This window comes from Erinaceus europaeus, chromosome 6, assembly GCF_950295315.1.
Source record: "Erinaceus europaeus chromosome 6, mEriEur2.1, whole genome shotgun sequence".
Lineage (NCBI taxonomy): Eukaryota > Metazoa > Chordata > Mammalia > Eulipotyphla > Erinaceidae > Erinaceus > Erinaceus europaeus.
Genome location: NC_080167.1, coordinates 34827240 through 34854555, shown reverse-complemented (window position 1 = coordinate 34854555; position 27316 = coordinate 34827240). Strand labels below are relative to the sequence as shown.

The 27316-nt window shown below is 40.7% G+C and overlaps 1 protein-coding gene across 1 annotated transcript in view; it reads left to right on the top strand.

Annotated features, from left to right (window-relative positions):
* GALNT2 (polypeptide N-acetylgalactosaminyltransferase 2) overlaps window positions 1-27316 on the top strand; it is a 291717-nt gene that overhangs the window by 182237 nt on the left and 82164 nt on the right. The window contains exon 3 of the mRNA XM_007535130.3: window positions 9201-9354. Within this exon, the coding sequence (XP_007535192.1) occupies window positions 9201-9354 (154 nt within the window). The remainder of the gene's footprint in view (window positions 1-9200; window positions 9355-27316) is intronic.

Here is a 27316-nt window from a genome sequence, read left to right as displayed (position 1 = left end):
CAGGGCTTAGCCCCAGGAATCTCTCCTTAGTCTCCTCTCTGTCCAGGATCCACAAGTTGCACTCACTGGTGATTTCGTGGGTTCCCAAAGTCATTCTAGTCCTGTCTTGTTAAGGTCCCAAGTGTTCTCCTTTGATATTCCTAGTTGAAGGGGAGAAGAGAGGAGAGGGGAGGGAAGGGAGAAGCACAGCTGCTGCTGCTGCTTTGTAGCCCCTAGTGTGATTATTTTTTTTCTTTTTTTTTTTTATTTAAGAAAGGATTAATTAACAAAACCATAGGGTAGGAGGGGTACAACTCCACACAATTCCCACTGCCCAATCTCCATATCCCACCCCATCCCCCGATAGCTTTCCCATTCTCTATCCCTCTGGGAGCATGGACCCAGGGTCATTGAGGGTTGCAGAAGGTAGAAGGTCTGGCTTCTGTAATTGCTTCCTCGCTGAATATGGGCGTTGACTGGTCGGTCCATACTCCCAGTCTGCCTCTCTCTTTCCCTAGTAGGATGGGTCTCTGGGGAAGCTGAGCTCCAGGACACATTGGTGGTGTCTTAAATCCAGGGAAGTCTGGCCGGCATCCTGATGACACCTGGAACCTGGTGACTGAAAAGAGAGTTAACATACAAAGCCAAACAAATTGTTGAGCAATCATGGACCCAAAGCTTGGAAAAGTGGAGAGGAAGTATTAGGGAGGTACTCACTGCAAACTCTAGTATACTTCTGCTTTCTTACTTTGGTGCCATACTCCAAATTCAGTCAATTTCTGCTTTGCGTTTCTACTTCTTTTTTTTTTTTTTCAGCTTTCAGCTCTCTAATAACCATGAGATTATTAGAATTTTCTTCCATATTCTCATTTGTTGTTCCTGCAGTTCTGATTACAATTTTTTCAAATTCTTTACTCACTCCTGTTATTATTTCCTTAGCTAATGTTTGGATGTTGAACTCATTTTGTGCTTCGCCCTCTAGAGGACTTTTAGCTGGACTCTTGTCCTGGTTCGAGTCTCCATTATTTTTTCTTGTTGTTTTAACCATTTTATATAAGTTAACAGTTTTTTCAATCCCTGAGTTGGAGTTCAGTGGTGTAAAAGCCTTTTTTTTTTCCCCTGTAGGCTATGGTAGCCTTAGGGCTTTTAAACTATCAATAGGTTTCTTAGCTTAATCAATGACTCCTGACCAAGAGATAAAGCAGGGTGTGGCAGAGATAATCCAGTGGTTATGCAAAGAGACTTTCACAGCCCTTCAGCTATGCCACCGAGGTATAGGTCTTCTCCTGAGTTTCCCGGTTAGATCTCTGTGCCCTGGTGTCCCTCCCTGTTGCTGCTCCAGATTCTGAGGGTAGTAGCAATGGAGATTCAGAGTTGTACTTGGTGAGTCTCTGGGGAGTCCTTTCCTCCCTTCAGCTGTCCCCTTGTTGGTGGAACAGACTGGAGGTGGTGTCTCCACTGACAAACTGTCGAACTGTTAGCAGTCACTTAATCTCTCCTTAGGCCCCTCTCTCCTCTCTATCACCAGCCACGCGTGTTTGTACTCACGGGTGATTTACTGGGTTCCTGTGGTCATTATAGTCCTGTCTTGTTTTCGGTCCGGTGGTCTCCTTTGGTATTCCTAGTTGATCCGAGAGGAGAGGAGAGGAGAGGAGAGGAGAGGAGAGGAGAGGAGAGGAGAGGAGAGGAGAGGAGAGGAGAGGAGAGGAGAGGAGAGGAGAGGAGAGGAGAGGAGAGGAGAGGAGAGGAGAGGAGAGGAGAGAAAGCGATCTGCTGCTCGTAGCTCCGCCTCCGGAAGTCGAATCCTGAGAAGCCAGCGGGAAGCCGGGAAACCCTGAACCTGCCGAGCTCGCGCGCTCGCTCCCGCCGCGCACAGGCAGGCTCGCGCGCCACACCAGGCGTCTCGGGACACGCCCTAGTGTGATTATTTTATTGTTGTCTCTCTCCTCCATCTCCCAGAATTTAAGTGTTCTTGAACATGGATGGGTGCTGTTTGTTTTGTTTTCTCTCATTCATGATGCCTGAGAAGAGCTTGTGAAGTTAAAGGCAGGAAGGTGGGCAGAGGCCAACAAATATTTCTCAGCTTTCTTAGCATGGAAACCATGTTTAGAAAGAAAATTCTTCAGAAAGATTTTATTTTAGGGGGAATAAAATTCTACACTACAACTGGCTCCTATAGCCAAACTTTTATGAGGGCCACAGGATCATTGCTGTAGCCAGGGAACTCATGAGTTTTAGAATTTCTTTCCCATTTGAGACGCCAGGCCTCTGTGACCCCATGCCTCATTTCCACAGCTCAGATGAGATGGGTGTTTTGACCTCATAGGACAATTGAAACAAGAAGTGTTTAATAAAAAAATTTACTCTCTGCTTCTGAACAAATCTAGGGTTTCCTCTTTTCTGAAATTGAGAAAGTAATATACCATTGTTTTATTATGTGTAAGGGACCCATGTTAGGAAAGTACATATGGAGATACATGTATTAGTTACATTAACCCAGTGTGTGAGTGGGCTTGCCAGAGAAAAGCTCTTGCCAATACATATTTGCTTTTTACAGGTTCCTGTCAGAAGCCCTACTTTCATTTTTATGTTGATTACCTCACAGGTTCTTTTTGGTTAAACTGACTTTTTTTTTTTTTAACTGACTTTCTTACAGGTTCCTGGACTGTTTTCTACTCCAGAGCCTTTGTATTGTAGTCCCCAGTGCAGTATCTTGTGTGCCATGCCTCCAGAGGACAACATGGCCCACTGTCTCCCTTTATTCAGATGCCCACTCAAAATCATCCTATTTGAGAGATAACCTCATAATAAAATAGCAGCCAAAATCTTTCTGTCCCTTAATGTCTTATATTTTGTCAGTATGCTTAATAACTACTTAACTGTTATTATGCTTCATAGAACAGAGTTGATTTTTATTATTTTCTTTTACTAGAGAGGGGATTACTGTATGTATGGAAATGGCAAATTAAATTTCCATGGAGACACTTTCAATGAAAAATGGTAGCCAAACTGTCTTTTCAACTTTCTGAGAACTATGGTGTTTTGCAGGTGGGGGGCTAGTTGGGAAGGGAGGAGAGGGACACAAAAATATTGTGGAGTTTGTGGTAACATAGACCACCGATCCAGCCATGTGAAGTTGTGAAATTATACCCTTGATATTTTAATGATTTTGTAAAACTTGTGGTAGCTCACTAATAAAAATGGAGAAAAGAATACAAAGAAAGGGAGTCGGACTGTAGCACAGCGGGTTAAGCGCAGGTGGCGCAAAGCACAAGGACCAGCATAAGGATCCCGGTTGGAACCCCTGCTCCCCACCTGCAGGGGAGTCGCTTCACAGGCAGTGAAGCAGGTCTGCAGGTGTCTATCTTTCTCTCCTCCTCTCTGTCTTCCCCTCCTCTCTCCATTTCTCTCTGTCCTATCCAACAACGACAACAACAATAGTAACTACAACAATAAAACAACAAGGGCAAAAAAAGGGAATAAATAAATAAAATAAATATTAAAAAAAAGAATACAAAGAAAACCTTTTAGAAAATCAGTTATCTAGTCCTGCAAAAACTGATTTTCAAAGACATAATTGTTCAAAATGATCTAGATAGCAAGTGGTAAGTCATAATTTCAATCCAGGGAGCAGGAACCTGAGAGATAGCTTACTTTACTGGATATAGCACATACCTTGCCGTGACCTCAGCCTAGACTTGATGAGTGAGGGAGACCCCAGTACTATAGTATCTTTCCCTCTCTCTGAATGAGTAAAAGTCAAGCCATGAGTAGTGAAACCACCCAGAAGTCCAGAAATAAAATTAAAATTAAATCCAGGTATATATGAGGCTCTGAAGTTTCTCTTACTTTAATACTCCATCTTTCTTCTATCCTTTTCCCTCTTTTTAAGCACAAATACCTTGGCTCATTTCCCTCACTCAGATTTTATTACACCCAGGATTGTCTGAATTTATCCCATCAAATAGTGTTCTTTCCTCTAGATTCTTCTAACAGTGCCATTTTCTCTACTTAGTAATAAATAAATAAGTAAATAAACCTTCCTACTCTAGTGTTCTTGGAATACCTGTGCATGAAATTTTGAAACAGGTGTGAGACTGTATCTCAATGTAATATTAATTTGCATATCTTCAATGATAAATGGAGCATTTCATGTGTCTGTGGGCCATGAGTATCTCTTCATTAAACTAATCTGATCAGCTGAGTAGCCTAGTTTGTAATACTTGTGGACATTATCATAATCTTCAGAAAGGTGGAGCAGTAGATAAAAATTCCCTTTTTGAAAATTCTTTTATTTGTTATTAACAGGTTGTAAAATTATTATAAGATTAAAGTATATAGTTCCACACAAAACCCACCATTAACACATGTAGCCCCACCCTCCAGCCTCCCAAGGATGACTACCATAGTTTTCACAAGTTTTCTTCTGTTTTGTTTGGATTTTTTTTTTGGCAAGTTCATATGAAGCAAATATCTATATTCCACATATGAGTGAAACCATCTGGTAGTTGTCTTTCATTGCTTTACTTACTTCACAAAGCATAGTCACCTCTACATCCATTCATTTTCTCCCAAAGGATACAATATCATCTTTTTTGATTGCAGAGTAATATTCCATGGAATATATATCCCATAACTTCTTTAGCTAGTCATCTGATGATGGTAATTTAAGCTGCTTCCACTCTGACTATTGTGAGTAATGGAGCTATGGACATAGAGGTTCATGTATCTCTTCTAATTAATGTTTGAGTGTCCACTGGATAAATGCTATTTCTGGATCATAAGATAATTCAGTTTTATGTGTTTAAGGACTGTCCATACAGTCTTCCAAAGAGGCTGTACCAGTTTGCATACCCATCAACAGTGAAGCAGAGTTCTGTTTTCTCTACAACCTCTCGAACACCTTTCATTCTGGTTTCGCGATGTAAAGCATTCTTTCAGGTGTGAGATTGTATCTCAGTGTAGTTTTAACTTGCATAACTTCAATGATAAGTGAAATGGAGTATTTCATCTGTCTGTGGGCCATGAGTAGCTCTTTATTAAAAAACTGTTTAGTTCTTTGGCTCACATTTTTTAAATTATTTTTTTATTTATAAAAAGGAAACATTAACAAAACCGTAGGATAAGAGGGGTACAACTCCAAACAATTCCCACCACCAGAACTCACAAAACAAAAAAAGGGAAAGTCTCAAATAGGATTGTAAATGAAAGAGGAGATATCACAACAGACACCAAAGTAATTTAGTATATCATGCTACAGTACTTCTATGAACAAATATATACCACCAAGCTAGAGAACCTGTAAGATATGAAAGAGTTCCTGGATACTTTCAAACTTCCAAAATTACACAAAGTGTATTGGGAAAATATGAACAGGCCAGTCACAGCGAACAAAATGGAAACAATTATAAAATTAATTAATTCATCCTTCTGAATTCTATTGTATTAATTTCTTCTCTGGTTCTGACTATTTCCTTTCTCCTGCTGACTTAGCTTCTCTTTGTTGCTCCTTTTCTAGCTGGCTTAGTTGAAATGTTTAGGGAGCTTACACAAGATCTTTGTTGTTTGTTAATATGAGCCTGTATTGCTATAAACTTCCCTCTTAAGACAACTTTTGCTTCATCCCACAGGGTTTGGTAGTTGGTGTTTTCATTTTTCTCTGAGTAATTTTCAGTTTCTCTTTTGATTTCTTCAGTGACCCAGATATTATTCAGAAGTATTTTTCAGTCTCCATAGTTTAGGTTTATTTCTTTCTTTCTGTAGTTGATTTTTTTTTATTTAAGAAAGGAGACATTAACAAAACCATAGAATAAGAGGGGTACAGTTCCACAGAATTCCCACAACCTGCTCTCCATATCCCATCCCCTCCCCTGATAGACTTCCCATTCTCTATCTCTCTGGTCATATGGATCCACGGTCGTTGTGGGTTGCAGAGGGTGGAAGGATACCTCATGGTCAGAATAGATACTTTCTATGATTTTTTTATCTTTTTAAAAATATTTTTCCCTTTTGTTGCCCTTGTTGTTTTTCATTGTTGTTGTAGTTACTGTTGTTGTTATTAATGTCATCAATGTTGGATAGGACAGAGAGAAATGGAGAGAAGGGAAAGACACACACCTGCAGGCTTGCTTCCCCCACTGCCTGTGAAGCTACTCCCCTGCAGGTGGGGAGCTGGGGACTTGAACCGGGATCCTTAATGCCCAGTCCTTGTGCTTTGCGCCACGTGTGCTTAACCCGCTGCACTACCACCCAACTCCCACTTTCTATGATTTTAATATTCACATATTTACTAAGGCTGTCTTTGTGTCTCATCACATGGTTGAGTGTGTTCCATATGCACTTAAGAGAACCTGTTATTTTTTCAGGGGGTTAGTGTAAGGTTAATATATTTGTTAAGCTAATCTCATCTATGACTTTATTCAAGGCTTCTGTTTCATTGTTGATTTTGTGTTTGTTGATTTATTTGTCTCTTGTGAGTGGTTTGTTGAGGGCTCCAACTAATACTATGCTGCTGTCAATGTCTCTTAAGGTTAGTATCTTTTTTACATATTTGGATACATATATATTGGGATCATAAATATTGACAATGCTTATATAATAAATCTTCCTGTTGGACTGATCCTCTGGCCAATATGTACTGTCTATGTCCATTCCTTTTCATCCTTTTTGCCTGAAATTCTAATATATCTGAGACTAGAATAGCTGCTCCTGCCCTTTTATTTGCATTATTGGCTTGAAATACCTTGTTCTAACTTGTCAACTGGAGCTTCTGTTTGTCTTCCTTTTGGATGCGTTTTTCCTGAAGACACAGAATAAATGGGTCTGGCTTTTTAATCTGTTCAGTCATTCTGAATCTTTTGGCTGGTAAATTTAAGTCATTCATATTTATTGTGATTACTGATAAATGTGGTTTTCTTAATCACCATTCTGGGTTTTTTTTTAATATTTATTTATTTACTTCTTTTTGTTGCCCTGTTGTTTTATTGTTGTAGTTATTGTTGTTGTTGATGTCATTGTTGGATAGGACAGAGAGAAATGGAGAGAGGAGGGGAAGACAGAGAAGGAGAGAGAGAGACATGTGCAGACCTGCTTCACCACCTGTGAAGTGACTCCCCTGCAGGTGGAGAGCTGGGGGCTCAAACCGGGATCCTTATGCCGGTCCTTGTGTTTGGCACCACATGCGCTTAACCCACAGCGTTACTGCCCAACTCCCCATTCTGGTTTTTGTTTCAAGATTGGTTCATGCTCATGTTGACTCTTTTCCTAATTTGTTCTTTTATGCAGATGGTTTTCTATAATGGTATTGCCTATTGTATATATGTTTCTAATTTGTCTTTGTGCTATATTTTGTTATTGTGTCTAACTTACAATATCTGCTAGAGTTGGCCTTAGTTCACCAACACTGGACTATGCCACTTTATTTTGCTTACTCCTTTCCTGTGTCTGGTTTATTGTTGTTGTATTCTAGGTTCTACTCTTAATACTGATCATTTCATTAAAAGTTGGAATTCCTTTGGTTCTTCTTTTTATGTGGGACTCCTCTCAGTAATTCTTGCAAAGCAGGATTGGTAGTGGCAAATTTCTTTACTCTCTGAATGTTTGAAAAGATCTTTATTTCTCCCTCATTTTTGAAGAGTAACTTAGCAGGATGCAGAATTTGTGACTGGAAATTCCTATCTTTTAATATGTTGAATATGCCACTTCACTTTTTCTTTACCTCTACAGTTTGTGGTGAGAAATCTAATGAAAAAATGATGGTTCTGCCTTTGTTTGTGACTTTCTTCCTTTCCTTGGTAGCCTGCATTATTTTTTCCTTGTTCCTATTTTGGATAGTTTTAGTCATGTGTCTTGGTGTGTATTGTTTTGGATTCAGAAATTTAGGTGTGTGTTCACCTTTTTGGGTTTCCATAATTTGAATATTTTTATGGTAAAATTTCTTTGTGCTCTCTACTCCTCTTTCCCTCTGCTCTTTCTCAGGGACCATAATAAGTCTGATGTTCATCTTTCTGGTGGTGTTTTCTATTTCAAAAAAAAAGTGCTTCATTTTTTTAAAACTTTTCTCTTTAACAGTTTTAGATTCGCAGTATGGTGGTCATCTCTTCTAATGGTGATAATCTCTTCTTCACCTGACTAAGTCTACTTCTGAGGCCTCTTACCTTAACCTGAACTTCATTCAAAGTGTCCTTTAGGCCTGAAGTTCTATTTGAGTCATTTTGTTTTCCTGTACTTTTATAAAATAATCACTAAGTTTTTTAATTTTAATGAGCTTTCTGAACTCTGTCTCAGTTTCTTCCCTAGATTTGTGTCTATCTGGTTGTTAGGGTTTTCTATCATTGCTGTCTGTGTATTTCTCAAATTCCATATTTAATATGCTTTTGTTCTTATGCCAGCAGGAGGCCTGTGGCTAAAGTGTTCGATTTCCCTGTTCATATATTTTGTTGGGGGAGGGGAGAACTTATCCTGAGTCACCAGGCTGGGTCAGTGTCTCTGATTTCAATATAGGGTCTTCCCACTGCTGTTCCAGTCTCTGTTGATATTCAGAGTCACACAGTTGTGAGTTGGTGATTTTTTTTGTGTGTGATTTCTTTTTTCTTTTTAGAAATTCATTGTTGCTTAAACTTGGACATGAAAGTGGTGCGGCTCAGTGACCAGTTTCCCAGTTTCATGCCGGCTGTCCCTTAGCACAGGTTTTTAGTCCTGGGAATGGTTCCCTCATGCCCTTTTTGTCCACGACCCACATGTCACTGTACTAACCTGTGACTTGGTGAGTTTCCAAAGAAATCCTGGTGATATTTCATTGAGTTTTCAGATGATTTTCATTGCTTTTTCTAGTTACCCGGGGAGAGTGAAAGTGACTGCTGCTACTCCATAGCCATGTTTCTGGATGTCCTCCAGAATTCCCTCTTATACTAAATGTTAATTCCCTCTTATACTAAATGTTAAATGTATATGTGGGTGTACTGACAGAATTTCATCCACTGAACAAATATTTGAGGTTAAGGTCTTTAACTTCTATATTGTAACAATAAGTACTTAATTTTCCAGTTCATAGACATGATAGTGCTTGCTGAGGCTTTTTTCATCTGATTTATTTATTATAATTGCCATAACAACTATCTCTGAGTACTATTTCTTGAAGTAACACTATACCCAGAATCTGTGTACAAGGAACCCTACTCTCCATTATAGGTATCCCATACCTTCTGTTCTGTCCTTTTCAGGGAAAGTACGATGGCGGGAATTCAACCAGGAAGCTTACATTGGAGGAACGATGGTCCGCTCTGGGCAGGACCCTTATGCCCGCAACAAGTTCAACCAAGTGGAAAGCGATAAGCTTCGGATGGACAGAGCCATACCTGACACAAGACATGACCAGTAAGTGATCATCAGTTTGACTCTTCACTTGCTTTTTCCACAACTGAGTAGCATACTTTTACTGACACTAAAATTTCTGATATTCTTGAGAAACTAAATGTGTTTATAGGAATGCAAAACTAGGAAATATTCCTAGACATGTTTTGGTGGAAGTTCACTTGTAGGAAATCAAAGAACTTTGCCAGGGTTTTATCTTTGAACTACTTCTATGGGAGTAGCTGGAGCCTGTGGATTGATGGCAGAGCATGGGAGTCAGCTAGAGAAAGTCTTATTACTGGACTCATCTACTGATCACTTACTAATTTAAAAAAATAATTATTGATATGTTAATGAACATTTGTCTATACACATGAACATGTGTGTATATACATGTTCCCAGTTCTGTGTAACAGGTATCTGCTATATACTCTTGTCTGCCCCCACTCATCAAGGAACCCAAACACTCTCTCTCCCCCAGACCACCTATTCCATTCCATTCCATTCCCAGAGTCCCTTGCTTTGGTGCAGTATACCACCCTCACTTCAAGTTTCATCTTGTGATCACTCTTTCTAACTTTGTCTCCCAAGTTCCCCCTACATATTTAGTCATCCAGCATTCTTTCCTGTCTGTCTTCCTGACCTATCCCACCAAATACTTTTCCTTCTGTTTCCAGTGAAGGTGAGGTAAAGATTGAGATTTTAGAATTTCTGTTCTGATGTCTAGGTCTTTGATAGTTGGCCTTGGTTTACCATGTTAATCATATCACTCTGTCCTTTCTGCCCTGCCTTTTCCTATATGTTTGCTTCTTTTGTTGCTATTTTTTGAGTTCCCCTTTCTATTCTACCACAGATCACCTAATTTAGAGTTAGAGTTCCTTTACTTCATTCATTTCCTGTAGGCCTCCTTGCAATAATTCTTGCAAGACAGCTGATGGTAGTGAATTCCTTCAGTTTCTGTATGTTTACGAAAGTTTTGATTTCTCCTTTGATTTCATTCTTGCTGATAACTCTTATCTCTTAATAGTATAAAGTTGTTGCTGCATTCTCTTCTTGCTTCTCAGGTTTGTACTGAGAAATATGGTTCTGCTGCTTTTTTTCTTCTTCTTTCTTTCCCTTGCAGCTTGCAATGCTTCTTTTTGTCCTTACTTTTGGAATGTGTTACTATGTTTAGGGTTTAAAAGTTTTGGTTTCTATTCAGCTTCCTCTGTGTCTGTATCTTGACCATTGTCTAGCTGTGAAAAATTTTCTGCAATATGATTTCCTAAAATATGCTCTCTACCTCTCTCTCCTCTTCATCCTCATATAGTCCAATGCCTTTCACATGTTGTCTTTTGATGGAGTCTGCTGTTTCACAGAGAATTGCTTCATTTTTCATATATCTTTCAAAGTTATTTTGTGAATTTTTTTAGCTCTTTGGTGAAGAGATCTCTGGATTTCTTAATTTGTATTTGTATGTTATGGTTGGAGTCTTGAATTGCCTTAATACTTAGCTTTCTAAATTTAAACTCACATCTTCCAAGTGACCTTTGAATTCTTGTCCATGTTTTTGTCAGGTACAATTTCCGCTATTTAAGTGGCAGGTAGTGCTGTGGTTGCCTTGTAGTCATGTGGTTGGGGCGAGGAGAGAGAGTATTCCTATTACTCTGGTTGTGGGTGATGGGCATTTCAGTATGGTTCCCTCTATTTCCCATGGCTGCTATTACAGCTCCTGATCTGAGAAAACTGATATGGATGTTGTTGCCCCCAACTTGGGTCCCACTGTGCTTGCCTTTTTCAGACTGCATTTTGGCCTCTAGCCACTCTATTCCAAAGTCTCAGCTGCCCACCTGCTCCTACCCGCTGCTTGGGTCTGTCTGTGCTTCAGAATGGCTCTTTGTGCTTTCCCTCAGCTGCTGGTGCAGCTCTGGATTTGAACTGCCTCTGTCCCACAATGCTCCTCATCTCTTCTTTCTGTGCGCCATTTTACATGCACCTGTACCTTCCTCCCACCAAGTTTCCTCAAACTCTGTAAGCTGTTTTACGAGGTTCAGAGTATTCTTTTGTTACTATTTTATTTGATTTTTCCATTGTTCACAACTTTGAAGAAGGAAACAGTTATTGCTTATTGAAGTAGCTTAAGTTGGAAATGTTTTAGGAATTAGAAAGGGTAAATAAGCTAACAGAGTAGATGTTAAATTGGGCAGAAACATGGACATCTCAACACACTGTGTACTAAGAAAAAGCATTTCTAGGCCAAGGAGGTAGCCCAGTAGTTGTTGTAGACTCTCATGCCTGGGACCTAAAGGTTCCAGATTCAATCCCCATAATCATGATAAAATAAAGCTAAGTGTGTCTGTCATGGGAGGGGGAGATTGGGAACACCATAGATTCCCCAATGTGGTGGGAACCAGTTCAAACCTGGGTCATGCATATAACAAAACAGATACCCTTTCTGGTTAACTATTTCTGACCCAATATCTTCCTTTTGACTCTTCAAGGGTAAAGAATCAGGGGATATACAGTTTATCAGGCTAGATTCTAGAACTCCTGGATATTTGACTGTGTTTTGTCACTACATAGGGAGGTGATACCAATAGTGATACCTGCTTGACTAGACCTTTAAGTTCTGTTAATAAGTAACTTTGATTGATAAAGTGATACTGGAATGGGAGAAAAAAATATTTGAAGCCTATGGACATTCTTAGAGGGTTAATCTTGTTTCAGATTATAAAGAGCAAAGAGAGTCGGGTGGTAGTGTAGCAGGTTAAGTGCACATGGTGCGAAGCTCAAGGACCAACGTAAGGATCCCTGTTCGAGCCCCCCAGCTCCCCACCTGCAGGGGAGTCACTTCACAGGTGGTGAAGCAGGTCTGCAGGTATCTTTCTCTTCCCCATCTGTCTTCCCTTCCTCTCTCCATTTCTCTCTGTCCTATCTAATGACGATGACATCAATAACTATAACAACAATTAAAAAAACAAGGGCAACAAAGGGGAAAATAAATATAAAAATAGATTTTAAAAAATTAAAGAGCAGAATAGCTCACTTAAATAATGTATGGCTTTGCCATGCACATGACCCAGGTTCAGGGCCAGCCCTTGCCATGTTGAAAGAAACTTCATTTCTGACGTTTCTTTCCCTTTCTATATCTGTTTCGGTCTGTCTCCTCTCCCCTCTCTCATCTGCCACTGCCGCTGCCTCTTCCTCCTCCTCCTCTTCTTCTTCCCTCCTCTCTTTCTCTCTCTCTCTCTCTCTCAAAGTCAGTTCAGAGTGGTATACAGCACCTAAGAACTTGGGCACTCTGTTCCACGTCAGCTTAGTCAGAGAGTGAGAGGGTCAGGAAAGGCCCCAAGGAGTGGCAAATCCTAAGCTGGAGACATCCAGGAAGGACAGTAAAGAGAGGCAGTGTCAGGAAACTCAGTGAGATTCCTGAGAGTCAGCACAAGCTCACTCTTTTTTCCTGAGAGTGTCCTCTGGGCTCTAGTCAACTCTGTTTACCCGTAGCAACTCATTCTTATATAGATCTACAGTTCTTTGAACTGTAAATTCAAAATGGTGATGATCCTTTTTAATATGCTAAATACATAATCAATATACAAACATGTTATATAAAATATTAATAATTTCATTATTTCATAAATTTAATCCAGAAGGTTTTTTTCTGTAGACCTTTTTTTTTTCTTTCTTTTTTTACTTTTTTAATTTTTACAATAGGAACACTGACAAGACCATAGGATAAGAGGGGTATAATTTCCATCACCAGAGCTCCGTATACCATCCCCTCCCCTGATAGCTTACCTATTTAACCCTCTGGGAGTATGGACCCAGGGTCATTATAGGGTGCAAAAAGTGGAAGGTCTGGCTTCTGTAATTGCTTACCTGCTGATCATGGGCATTGGCAAGTCGATCCATACTCCCAGCCTGTCTCTCTTTCCCTAGTGGGGCAGGGCTCTGGGGAAGCAGAGTTCCAGGACACATTGGTGAGGTCATCTGCCTGGGGAAGTCCGATTGGCATTATGGTAGCATCTGGAACCTGGTGGCTAAAAAAGAGTTAACATAGAAAGCCATACAAATTGTTTATTAATCATGAGCCTAAAGGCTGGAATGTTGCAGATGAATATTTGGGGTTTCTGTTTTGGAGATAGCTAGTAGGTCTATTTTAGGTATATTCCAAAGGACCCATGACTTTAGTAGTTTTTGCCTGAGCCTGACATCTGATATGCAGGTGGACCCAAGTTATTGTCTGGGGAGATGATGTCATGGCTGGAAAAAGGGCTAGAAAGCTGGATCAGGGAAGAGAGTAGTTCCCAAATATGATTAAAGTGTATAAATACTGTTGACTATAAACCCCATTAGTTTGATCTGGAGCCCATATTCAGCATAAGAGCCTAAGTAAACTCTGCCTCCCTGTATGTCCAAACTCACATTCTGTGGTCATGAGTAGGAACATTCTGAGTTGCACCAATTTCAGAACCCATCTTTTTCAGGTGGTAGATAGAGTATGTTATCTAACCTCCCTTCGCAGCATGGAACATTCTCTACCATTGTTGATCCACATTGGGGGCCAGGTCTTATGGGGGCCCCCAACAGGGTCCATTTTGTTGTTCCTAATGGAGATGACCAGTGATAATGGAGAGAGGGTTCTATTCGAGGTGTAGGCTCATCGTGTCTGTGTGAGAATCTCAGGACTCCCCAACTAGGGTCCCAGTTGATGGGTGGCCTGATGGTGACTAAAGAATCATCGTTAAAGTATACCAGTCTCTTGCCCTTATTCAGCTTTTGTAGTCCTTACTTTGATAAGGATAGCTTTGGAGTGAGTGAGGGAAGTATAATAGGAAGGTGAGGAAGGTATCTAGGTCTAAGTAGAAACTATTTTATTAGATACTTCATGGTGTCTTTTTAGGTCTTTCTACTTGCTTGCTTCATTTACTGACTCACTGCAAACTATTGTGCACTTTTACTCTCAGGTATATATTTTGACCTAATTTATGGACATATGTACATCTGCCCTGTCTTGTGAGACCTAGCCTATGTCTAGGTTTTGATGCTTTGTTAGGAAGTAGACCACCTGAAATGGAATTAAGGAGTCCTATGAGAAAGGAAAGGTCTCACCTGAGTAATGAGGCTGTTCAGGTTGACATTCCAAGCCTGACATGAAGTGAAGCATGTCGAGGTGATACTCATTGTATTGAATAGGTTGGGATCAGCAGATACAGTTAAGTTGTTATGAATTGAGAGAAGCATACTGGAAAGTGAGCCCCACCCTAGAGGTTCCAGGACTGGGGGAAATTTGGGCTTTATAGAGGAAGCGGGAAGTTCCTGCTGTCTTAGGGTTTAAGAAGGCAATCGATAGTTATTGCTGGAATCAGATTATTTGGCAATTGGGTTTACTTCGAAAATCCTATTGTTAGGATTTGCTGTATCATACATGACCTCACCATAATTTATGTCCTCTGATGGTATATGTATATGTATATGTATATGTATCTTATAAAGTAATGTCACTGGTTGCTTCTGCTCTCCTGGTCTAAGCTTTTAGGAGAGTCAGCATTTCAAAGACTCAGCCTATGGTCTGTGCATTAAAAAGTTTGAGGCATTCAATCAATTTTTTTTTTTAATTTTACTCAGTCTTTTTTCTGTGCTCTTGGTTAAATTCACCATGCTGAACTATTGAAAAACTGTATTTATTTATTTATTTATTTTAATTTTCTTTTATATTTATTTTCCCTTTGTTGTTCCCTTCATTGTTGTTGTAGTTATTACTGTTGTAATTATTGATGTTGTCATTGCATAGGACAGAGAGAAATAGAGAGAGGAGGGGAAGACAGAGGGAAAGAGAAAAATAAATACCTGCAGACCTGCTTCACCGCCTGTGAAGCGACTCCCCTGCAGGTGGAGATCTGGGGGCTCGAACCGGGATCCTTACACTGATCTTTGCAGTTAGCCTCACGTGTGCTTAAACCACTGCGCTACCACCCAACTCCCTGAAAAACTGTATTAATTGACAGAATCTGATAGTTTTCTTGCTATAACTTTTTCATTTATATAATTCTCCTAAGAGCAGAGAGAAAGTAGTACCTTCTTTTTTTTTAATTGGGAGAGTCAACAGATATTTAAATACCTTTTTAAAATTTTTCATTGGGGGGATTGTTTACAGTCAACAGTAAATATAGTTGTTGGTACATGTGTATAATTTCTCAGTTTTGTGCAAAACAGTAGTGTTCTTTCAGATAGCATATTAAAGTATGGCATGGGATTTTTTCCTCCACTACAGGTAACTTCAGCATAGCCAAAAGTATGTACTTTTATAATTTTTAGTTTTTAAATATGACTTTGTCTATACAGATGTTTGAATATTCATCCCATGATGGGGTGCATTTTAGGTGGTTTAACTTTAGTTACAGTCACTGTCTCATGTTCATTTGCATGTGTTAAGGAGTAGCTGTGGTGCCTTCAACAGTTGTATTTTTGCTAAATTAAAGCCTGCCCACTCACTTGAAAGCCTGGAACTGAACCAGTGTACTGTTCCCAAAGTATAAGCTTTAGAATACTATTCTTGTTGAATGTCAGATTAAGATCAAGTTACCAGTCAAATTTCTCCAGACAAATCTATTAGACAACTGTGAAAACATTTGACCTTTCTGTGTATTCTTTCTTCCTTTTTTTTTTTTTTTGTATGTGTGTGTTTGTGTCTCCCTTTGTGTAGACCTATGAAAATGCTTACCTTGTAGAATTCAGTCTTTGCTCGTGATAAATTCAAATTTAGTGCAGGTGATAAATTAAGAATAGACATCTGGAACTATAAACCTCAATTGAAATCCCATACTCTCTAATTCTTAACCTTGTGCTTTTATCTGGGATAGAAAGTAGTCAGGAAGTTGAAACCTTGTGGGGGGAAAATACATCTTTGGCTATTTTCTTTTTCCTTTCCTTCTTTCCTTCCTTCTTTCTTTCTTTCTTTCTTTCTTTCTTTCTTTCTTTCTTCCTTCCTTCCTTCCTTCCTTCCTTCCTTCCATCCTTCCTTCCTTCCTTTTGTTTTTTTTTAAGTAAAAGTCCAGAGAAAATCAGAGCATTGCTCAACTCTGGCATAAGGTTGTGCTAAGGATTAATACTCAAACCTGCCTTGTGGGTCCCTTAAACTGGCTTCTACAGAACTTTATTCTACTTTTATTGGTTACTTCTTAATTTGTTATTCAGTATCTGCAACCTAGAAATGTCACGGTACTATTTTTTTTTTTAACAAGGTTGTAAGATAATGGGTACAATTTCATATAGTTTCCACCAGCATTCCATGTCCCATCCCCTCCATTGGAAACTTCTCTATTTTTTTTAGTCTTTTGGGAGTATGGATCAAAATTCTTTATGAGGTGCAGAAGGTAAGATCTATAATTATTTTGTTTGTTTCTCAGGGAAACTTTTCCTTTAATTTTTAAAAAAATTTTAATTTTTTTACAAAATTACATGTGAACAAGGGTTTAAATTCAAACCATTCCCAGCACCAGAGTTCTGAATCTTCAGTCTCCCCACTGTAAGCCACTAAAGTTCCCCTGACATTGTAGACATGGGCCAATCATCTACAACTATCTCTCTACATTTATACATAATTATCCCCCCTTTTCTTCCTGATCCAATCCTATCTTCCCCTCCAAGCCACTCATAACAGCATTACTACCTCCATATTGTCCCTTTCCTTTTCCTTCTTTCTCTGTGTACTGATGGAACTGGATTCAGAGCCTTCTTATATCTTCCTCCTATCACTTCTCCCCCACTGGCAGTATGGATCAAGGTTGTTTTTGGGGTGTGGAAGGTAGGAGTTTGACTTCTGAAATTGCTTTTTTGCTGGACGTGGGCATCAGCAGGTCAATCCATACCCCCAGCCTGTTTCTATCTTTTCCTAGTAGGCCAGAGCACTGGAGATGTGAGGTTCCAGGACACACTGGTGAGGTCATCTGCCCAGAGAAGTCAGGATGGAATCATGGTAACATCTGTAACCTGGTGTCTGGAAAAACTGGTTACTGAACAGGAACCAAAAAGTAGGGATCTTAGGGTAGAATAAAGCTAGCAAAACCTGGGACCACACACCTATGGTAGTTTTGCTTGAGTTTGATAGCTAGCCTGAAGTTGGATAAGAGTAGAGAAAAGGATTAGAAAGTTGGATTAGGGCAGTGAGTAGCTCCCATTCTTTTTTTAATTTATTTAAGAAAGGATTAATTAACAAAACCATAAGGTAGGAGGGGTACAACTCCACACAATTCCCACCACCCAATCCCATAACCCACCCCCTCCCCTGATAGCTTTCCCACTCTCTATCCCTCTGGGAGCATGGACCCAGGGTCATTGAGGGTTGCAGAAGGTAGAAGGTCTGGCTTCTGTAATTGCTTCCCTGCTGAACATGGGCGTTGACTGGTCGGTCCATACTCCCAGTCTGCCTCTCTCTTTCCCTAGTAGGATGTGTCTCTGGGGAAGCTGAGCTCCAGGACAAATTGGTGGGGTCTTCAATCCAGGGAAGCCTGGCCAGCATCCTGGTGGCATCTGGAACCTGGTGATTGAAAAGAGAGTTAACATACGAAGCCAAACAAATTGTTGAGCAATCATGGACCCAAAGCTTGGAATAGTGGAGAGGAAGTGTTAGGGAGGTACTCACTGCAAACTCTAGTGTACTTCTGCTTTCAGGTATATATTTTGCAGTAGTTTGAACATAAGCTCTGTCTCACAGAAACTGGTGTATATCTAGGTTTTGGGACTTTGTTAGAAAGTGAACCACCTGAGATGAAATTAGAGTGTACTATAAAAGGAAAGGTCTCACCCGAGTAATGAAGCTGAAGGGTTGTCATTCCACATGTGAAGTCTCTGGATACAGTCTGAGGTGAAGCATGTTGAGGTGGCAATCATTGCGTTGGTTAGGTTGTGATCGGCGGATGCAATATTATTTGGTATGGATTGGGAGAGGCATACGGGAAAGTGAGCCCTATCCAAGGGTTCCAGGACTGGGGGAAGTAGGGGCTCTATAGTGGAGATGTGAGGTTCCTGCTGTCTTAGGGTTCAAAAAGACAATCGATAGTTAATGATTTTATCATCACATTATTTGGTAATTGGGTTAACTTTGAAAAGTCCTTTTGTTATGCTTTGCTGTACAGTATCCAGTATCTTGTATATAGCTGTGCTATTGGATGCTTCTAATCTACTTGGTCTAGGCTTTTGAGAGAGTCTGCATATCAAATACACAGCCTATATATTAAAAAGATTCAGTTTGTGTTTTGAAAAACTTTGAGACATACAATTGATTTTCCCCCTCTCATATTAATTAACTACTGATTTATATGTCTACATTTTGCTAGGAGCGTACATAAACACCATTCCCACCACCAAAAGACTGTGACCCATCCCTCCCACCCACTCCCACCCCCCACTGTCCCAGGAAGCTGCATGTCTACCCCTCACCACAGGGTTTTGACTTTGGTGCCCTACTTACAATTTGATCAGGTCCTGCTTTTAGTTTCCCTTTCAGATCTTCCTACTCAACTTCTGTTGATGAGTGGGATCATCCCATACTCATCTTTATCTTTCTGACTTAGTTCACTTAACATAATTCCTTCTAGCTCTGTCCAAGATGGGTCAGAGAAGGTGGGTTCGTTGTTCTTGATAGCTGCAGACCTGTTAGTTTTTTTGTTTTTGTTTTTTTTGGGGGGGGGGCAGTGAGTAGCTCCCATTCTTTAAAAAAAAAAATCTGTGGATAGAATTAACTATTTACCTCCAGCCACATGACCCAAGGCATACATATATATATAGCATATAGCACCAGATCCTGTGTAACCTCTAAGTGCCTATCGATCTGAGCTCGCAGCTCATGGTCACAGCTGGGAGCATTTGCAGGCTGCACTTATTTCAGGACCAGTCTTCCTTGAGTGTGAGTAATTTTTCCCTGAGCCTGATAGCTACATGCAGGTGAACTAAAAGTATTGTCTTGGAAAATGTAACAGGGCTAGAAAGCTGGATTAGGGCAGAGAGTAGTTCCCAAACATGAGGAAAGTATTTAAATAACATTAACTGTTTACCCCGTCCATCTGACCTATGTCCCATATCTATTCATATTTAGCACAAGACCCTGTGTAACCTCTGAGTCCCTGTCAGTCTGAGTTTGCAGTAGGTGGACCGTTTTGTAGGTGGTTGCATATGTGTCTAGTATTCAGAAGAAAGGTCTCAGTGGAAATATCAATTTGGGAATATTCAGTATGCAGATGGTATTTAAAACCATGAGATTAGACATCATTACCAAGGCAGTGAATGTAAACAGAAATAAAAGAGACCCATGGAATGAGCTATGAATGATTCCAACATTGAGCTCTTTAACAATGAATTTAAAGCCAAGCCTTACATTTGGAATACAGACTAGCATGATATATCACTTAAAATTTTATTTGGACAGTCTAGGAAAGAAATATACTCCATGATGTTCTTTAGAGTAAGGGTCTGATTTTTTTTCTTGCAGCTCCAGAGATATATATTTTTTGGGGGGTGCTGTCTAGGAAGGTGAAGTATTGAAACTAAAATAATTCACCAGAGAACACAGATCCTGCTTAGAGAAATTTGTCCAAGTTACATACCTTATGGCTTTAAATCGAAGAGCATATTGTTTTTACTGAATTTATTCATTATTGTTGGTTTTAAATTTTGATTTTGTTCAATGTAGAAGAATGACTAAAGGATTCTGCTTTACTCAGTTTTTTGAAATGTCTGAATTTATTGTAGGCCAAACATACCAAGAAATATGAAGTCCCCCCTCTCTACCATGCTCCCTTTCTTTCTTTCTTTTTTCTTTTTTTTTTTTAACTTCTTTATTGGGGAATTAATGTTTTACTCGACAGTAAATACAGTAGTTTGTACATGCATAACATTTCCCATATAACAATACACCCCCACTAGGTCCTCTGTCATCCTTTTTGGACCTGTATTCTCCCCCACACCCACCCCCAGAGTCTTTTCCTTTGGTGCAATATGCCAGTTCCAGTTCAGGTTCTACTTGTGTTTTCTCTTCTGAACTTGTTTTTCTTTTTCTTTTCTTTTCTTTTTTATTTAAGAAAGGAGACATTAACAAAACCATAGGATAAGAGGGGTACAGTTCCACACAGTTCCCACCACCCGATCTTCATATTCCATCCCCTCCCCTGATAGCTTTCCCCTTCTCTATCCCTCTGGGAGCATGGACCCAGGGTCGTTGTGGGTTACAGAAGGTGGAAGGTCTGGCTTCTGTAATTGCTACCCCGCTGAACATGGGCGTTGACTGGTCAATCCATACTCCCAGTCTGCCTCTCTCTTTCCCTAGTAGGGTGGGTCTCTGGACAAGTGGAGCTCCAGTACACATTGGTGGGGTGTTGTTAAAATTTTTGTAGGCTCTTGCCGGGCGGGTCTAGCTTCACGGCGGGTAACAGAGACGCGGAGACAACGGCTGGGCAGGGAAGCTGTATTTCTTTATTCAGGAACCACGATTCACAAACTAAGACAAACTAATCACCAAACAGAACTCTGCTGTCTCTTTGCGGCGGCGCAAGCACTCTTTCTTTTCTCTCGAACTCAGGAACCCTCTCCCTTACTCTGGAACTCAGGAACTCTGGAACTCTCCAACTCTGGCACTCTGAAACTCTTCAACTGTGGAACTCTCTCTTACTCTGTAACTCTGAAACTCTCGAACTCAGGAACTCAGGAACTCTGGCACTCTCGAACTCAGGAACCCTCTCCCGGGGTTCCTTGGGGCGGGGCCAAGCAGGCCTGCGAAATTAACAGGACTCCACCAATTCTCTTGGCGGGGGAGGGCTAGAACAAACCAATGTAAAGCATACGACAATTCCCCCTTTTCTTTTTAACTAAATGACTATAGTATCAAGGGTGTGGGGTGAACAGAAGCATATATAACAAAAACCAGCATGTTGCCAAGGGAAGGCCTGAGGGAGCCATATCTGCCTCTGGGGGGCTACTTGCCTCGACGGGCATTTGCATGGGGGCGGGGAACGGCCTAGGGTCCCAAAGGCAGCTGGCTGCAACTTACTTACTATGAAACAAAACTTGTTATTAGCATATCTACTGCATGATCTAACATTTCTAATAGAGAAGGAATTTGAGACTTTTACATATCAACAACGTCTTTTAACCTTTTGTTACACCCATTCAAGATGGAGACACACCCTAGGTGTGGGCCAGAGAGGAAACCTCAGGCATGAGAATAATTAGCATAGCCATTGTGCGATCTACCATTTCTAATAGAGAAGGTAGTGTTTTACATATCAACAAGTCTATTTAACCTTTTGTTTAGACTAACTTAGTTAAAATATATTGATTGTTAACTAATTTTTACCTTAGACTTTAAATGTAAGTTAATTTTATCTTTATGAGAATTACATTGAAAACCTTTTTCATTTAACTTTGACTAGTAAGAATTTAGCCTTAAAGCTACTGTTTACCAAACTTTAAACATACACATAAACATGGTCATTAATACACAAGGAGAGAAACCTTTGTTACGAAGACATGTCATTTTAAACACGAATTTAAATCTGTACTGTCTTAGTGGTTGGGGGGGGGTCACCATTCGGAGGTGGCTTCCCGCGCAGCTCCATTCCCGAGCAGCTCCACTTCTAGGAATTGCAGGTTGCGATCTCTGCACAAGTCTCTGCGTACTCCAGCTTGTCTGTCTTCAGACCGGACCGGCGGCTGGAGATCTCGTGTGCCCAGTTTCGGCAGGGAGTCCAGGGGTCCGGGAGGCCCGGGATGGTTCCAGAATTCATAGAAAGAGGGCAGGCAGGCCATCTTTGTAGAAGGCGTGGGCCTAGGTGCCCAGGGGTGGCGGCCATGATAGGCCGCCGCGGCCCTGCCCCATGGCCCTGACATGTCTGCTGCCCTGTTCGCAGTGGCCGAGCAGCATGGAGGGATCACACGTCCAGTGCCCTGCGCCATGCGGTGGAGAGCCGGCTCCTGTGGGCTGGCCTCGGGCTCCAGGGGCTCTTGTGTGCTGGCGTCGGCCTCCTGCGGGTTGCGGGGCTGCGGGCATGGTGCGCGGGGTTGTCTGGGCGCAGCCGGCTGGCTGGCTGGCTGTTTAACCAGGTGGAAACAGCAGCTCCGCGCCTCGCCTCCCTCCCGCTGGCTCTTCCCGCTGGCTGTTCTGAGTTCGCCCGAGCGAGTGGAAACCACAGAGTGGTCCAGAGGTAAATGTTCCAGAAACAGCAAAACAGTCTCGTGAAGAAAGAGCAAAGGCCTTTGGAGATCTCTTCACAAGCAGAAGAGAAGGCCATAGTGCATAGGTAGCCAAATTGTCTTTACTTATCTGAGAGATGCGCAGGTCAGGTCCACGTGGGCGCCATTTGTTGTTAAAATTCGGAAGGCTCTTGCCGGCCGGTTTAGCTTCACGGGCGGGTAACAGAGACGCGGAGACAACGGCTGGGCAGGGAAGCTGTATTTCTTTATTCAGGAACCACGATTCACAAACTAAGACAAACTAATCACCAAACAGAACTCTGCTGTCTCTTTGCGGCGGCGCAAGCACTCTTTCTTTTCTCTCGAACTCAGGAACCCTCTCCCTTACTCTGGAACTCAGGAACTCTGGAACTCTCCAACTCTGGCACTCTGAAACTCTTCAACTGTGGAACTCTCTCTTACTCTGTAACTCTGAAACTCTCGAACTCAGGAACTCAGGAACTCTGGCACTCTCGAACTCAGGAACCCTCTCCCGGGGTTCCTTAGGGCGGGGCCAAGCAGGCCTGCGAAATTAACAGGACTCATCCAATTCTCTTGGTGGGGGAGGGCTAGAACAAACCAATGTAAAGCATACGACAGTGGGGTCTTCACTCCAGGGAAGCTTGGCCAGCATCCTGATGGCATCTGGAACCTGGTGGCTGAAAAGAGAGTTAACATACAAAGCCAAATTGTTGAACGACCATGGACCTAAAGACTGGAATAGTACAGATGAAGTGTTGGGAGGCTCTTGTGTACTTCGGCTTTCAGGTATATATTTTTCCTAGGTCCCCTAAGATAGAGCATATGTTCACACATGCCCATAAGCTAGGGAAAAATATATACCATTCTTCTTTCTTTATGCACTCTCTGTCTCCTAAAATTTCAACAAGAGAACAGACATTTAAGTAACAGGCCATGCTGTTTACTCTCTGGAATGTCAGCATTGATGTTAGTTGTTCTGATCAAGATTGAGGACTCGAGTTAGAGTGACTGATCAAGATTGAGGACTATAGGGAAGGATACAATCCAAATCTCTTTCTCAGGAAGAATAAACATTGGTGAAGTCAAGTAAAAGAATTCAACATAAATTCAGCTTAGCAGGAAACTTAGGTAAAAATTATTGTTAGGGTTCTTATCTGTAGGAAAACAGAAGGTCAAGAGATATAGGAATCCCAGAGACTTTTCTGTAGCCAGTGTATGAAGATAGACGTGTAAAGGGGTGGGGACTGGGGTAGCTCATATAAGGAAAGAGTACTGTTTTGTTTTTACTAACACTTGTCTATAAAAAATGGATGTCTTATAAATATGGACTTTACTTCCCATTGTGGCATCTACTCCATGGCAGAGCAGAGAGAAACAACTCCCTCTTTAGCTCCTTGGGGCTCAAACATGTGAATAATCAGTTACAGTGTTTCGCAGGCCTGACTCCAATTTTATATGTCTCTAATACAGGATTTTGCTAGAGGAGGCAGGTATCATGCTCAGTAGACCAGCATGGGATGGTACTTCTCTCAGCAGAGATTCATTTACTTGATGTAGCTTAGGTGGCCTTTTTGGCATTTGTGATTGGCAAAGCTATGAAAGTTTGGCTGTTTAGCACAGTAGCCTTGAAAATCTATTCGTTAATAATAACAAAACACTTACTGGACATCTTATTGATGTCATGACCTGTACTCAGCTGTATTTTTATCTAATCTGTGCACAGGACCCATGTGAAGTAGATAGGGAGATTATTTTTCAGATAACACCATCCTACAATGTTCAGAAGCCTTTGAATTCATAGTCCAAGGCCAAAAGAGTACAGGAACTTCATCCTGAAGTCAGATTTGCAGGAAAAGTGGACATAGAGGACTTTTCTTCATTCTTGCATGGTCTATCAGGCTATCTGGAGGAATTACCAGGCAACCCTTCAATATCAGTTGGGATATCCCTATGCCTTAAAGGTTGTCTTGAGCCCTAACTCCTGAGAGTCATGAGATATTACTGCTATAAAGTCATGAAGTCTTATTTTTATCATGTGTCTCTAAGGTAGTTAGGAAGCTGTGTCACAAATATTAGGTAACTTGCCTGAGGTAGTCGAGGAACTGGAATATTAAATACATAGGTGTTTGGGTTGTTTTCTCTCTTTCTCCACTGAGGCTTAGTACCAGCACTACAAATCTATCACTTATAGTGGCCATTTTTTTCCTTTTTTTTTTCTCCTTTCTACTGTATTTGATAGGACAGGGAAAAATTAAGAAGGGGGAAAAAGTAGACATTTGTAGTATCCTCACTATAGGTAGGGAGCAGAGACTCAAACCCAGTCCCTTGCTCAAGGTAATGTGCGTGCTTAACCGCATTTGCCAGTGCCCAGCCCTAACGTCTGTCTTTCTAGGTATGTTTCCTTTGAATACACCTAAAAACAAGCTATCTTGGATACTGATACTTCATAGCCAAACTCCAAAGTGAAGTTGTATTCCCAATGGGCCATATATTGATGATGAGTCATGTTGTGGAAGACTGCCCTCTATTTCCATTCCTCTGGAACCTGCACACACATTTTGGTTGTGTGTTAGTGTGTGAGGCCTCTCTGCCTGTCCTTTGAGAGATGCAGGCAGGTTCAGGCAATCATGTGAGGTGGGTAGTTGGAAGTGGCTAACTAGACAGCTCTGACTACACTGTTTAAATAGTCCCCACCCCCACCCAATCCCCAACTGTCACAGGTGCTAACTTGCATCTTGTACAGAATTCTGGCCAAAGCCATGTCATGGTTCATTAGCTTGTTCTCATTTTTGTTTGTTTTGTTTTTTCTTGTTTGGCTATTTTATGTATTATTTTTATAATGCCAGAAGGTCACCTGACTAGTCCCAGACAATGCTAAGTCTGCTGTCCTCCCTTGAAACATCCCCACACACACCCTTGTTTCATGGATGCACACAGTCTTTCTCCAGGCAATTTGTAAGCTGCTTAAGGACAACTCTATAATTATACAGTTCCCTAGTCGTTTACTTAAATTCTTGAGGAATCTGCCTCAAGTACTATTTCTATGCTTGTGAATATAATCTCCAGTTGTGGAGCACATCCTATTCTAAAGAGCCCTGTGCATATACAGACTTGACTCTTAGGTGTCAGGTTTCATAGTCAGGTTGAGTCTCAGGGTGACAACTCCAGCTGAGTACCTAATGAAACTAGAAGTTGGATTGTGGTGGAGAGAATGGAAAGCCAAAACCAACAAGGGGTAGAGTTTTGTTATGTTTTGTTTTTAATTTCTATGATATTTATGGTTCATATGAGAATCCTGTATATAATTCCAGATCTCTGGAAATGTGCTGAAAATCAAAAGACTTCCCTCATCCACGGGGTTAAAGAATAGGAAAGCTGTTGGGGAGGGGATAGGATACGGAGGCTTCTGTAATTGCTTCTCCCCTGACCATGGGCATTGTCAGATGGATCCATAATCCCAGCCTGTTTCTATCTTTCCATAGTGGGGCAGGGCTCTGAACATGTGAGGTTCCAGGACCCATTGATGAGGTAGTCTGCCTAGGGAAGTCAGGGTGTTGTCATGGTACTGCTATTGGTGTCTGAAAAAGCATTAAGATATAAAGAAGAACAAAATGTCTAATAATCTGGAACCTAAAGGCAAGATATAGCAGATGAGATTTGGGGACTCCATTTTGGAAAACATTAGTAGCTCTATTTTAGGTACATTCCAAGGTACGCATGACTATACTAATTTTTGGCTAAGCTTGGTAACTATCATGCATGTGGGCCAAAGATATTATCTGGGAAACTGTTGCCAGGATTGGAAATAGAACTAGAAAGCTGGATCAGGGAAGAGAGTAGCTCTTTTTTAAAGTCATAGTCAAGTGGTGATTATATTAGGAATCTAGGAATTTTTGAACAGCAGAAAATGTGTTAATATATTACACCTTCAAACCAAATTAAAGAATCTATGTAACCATCTTAAGCAGTGCAAGGGGAGATATCAATAACTTTAGCATTTTATACAGGGAACTTTCCACAACCTAACTAAATAAATCATAATGAACATATAATAAACATTATACTTATGATAAAAATCTAATTTTGGGAGTTGGGTGGTAGCCCAGTGGGTTAAGCACATGTGGCACCAAGCACAAGGACCGGTGTAAGGATCCTGGTTCGAGCACCAGCTCCCCACCTGCAGGGGAGTTGATTCACAAACGGTGAAGCAGGTCTACAGGTGTCTATCTTTCTCTCCCCCTGTCTACCCCGCCTCTCCCCATTTCTCTCTGTCCTATCCAACAACAGTGACATCAATAACAACAACAATAAAAAAAAAACAAGGACAACAAAAGGGAATAAATAAATAAATATTTTTTAAAATCTAATTTTGTTTACTTTAAAGATGAGGTCAAAGCAAAGATTACTTTTTATTATATATAATTTGGAAAGCTTTATTAGGAAACGTATGTCTCAGAAATGGCAAAGTGTGCATAAATGGGTAGGAAATTAATGAGATACTACAAACTACCAGAACCAATATGAGAGTTTAGCAAGGTTACAGGATATAGGGTACACATATAAAAATCAGTACTCATAACAGCCTAGTGGGAAACATGATTGGAATAAAAAAAAAATCCCATTCAATATAGATAACAACTGTAAGAAAATAAGTGCAGAAAGAAAAGATGTGCAAGTTTTATATGGAGAAAATAAAAAAATAATAATCAAAACAGGAATTATCTTACCAAGTCAAAATGATGTTATATCATTACTATTTTCTCCAAACTTCGTTCACTGATCCTTGAGTTTATAAGGTAAA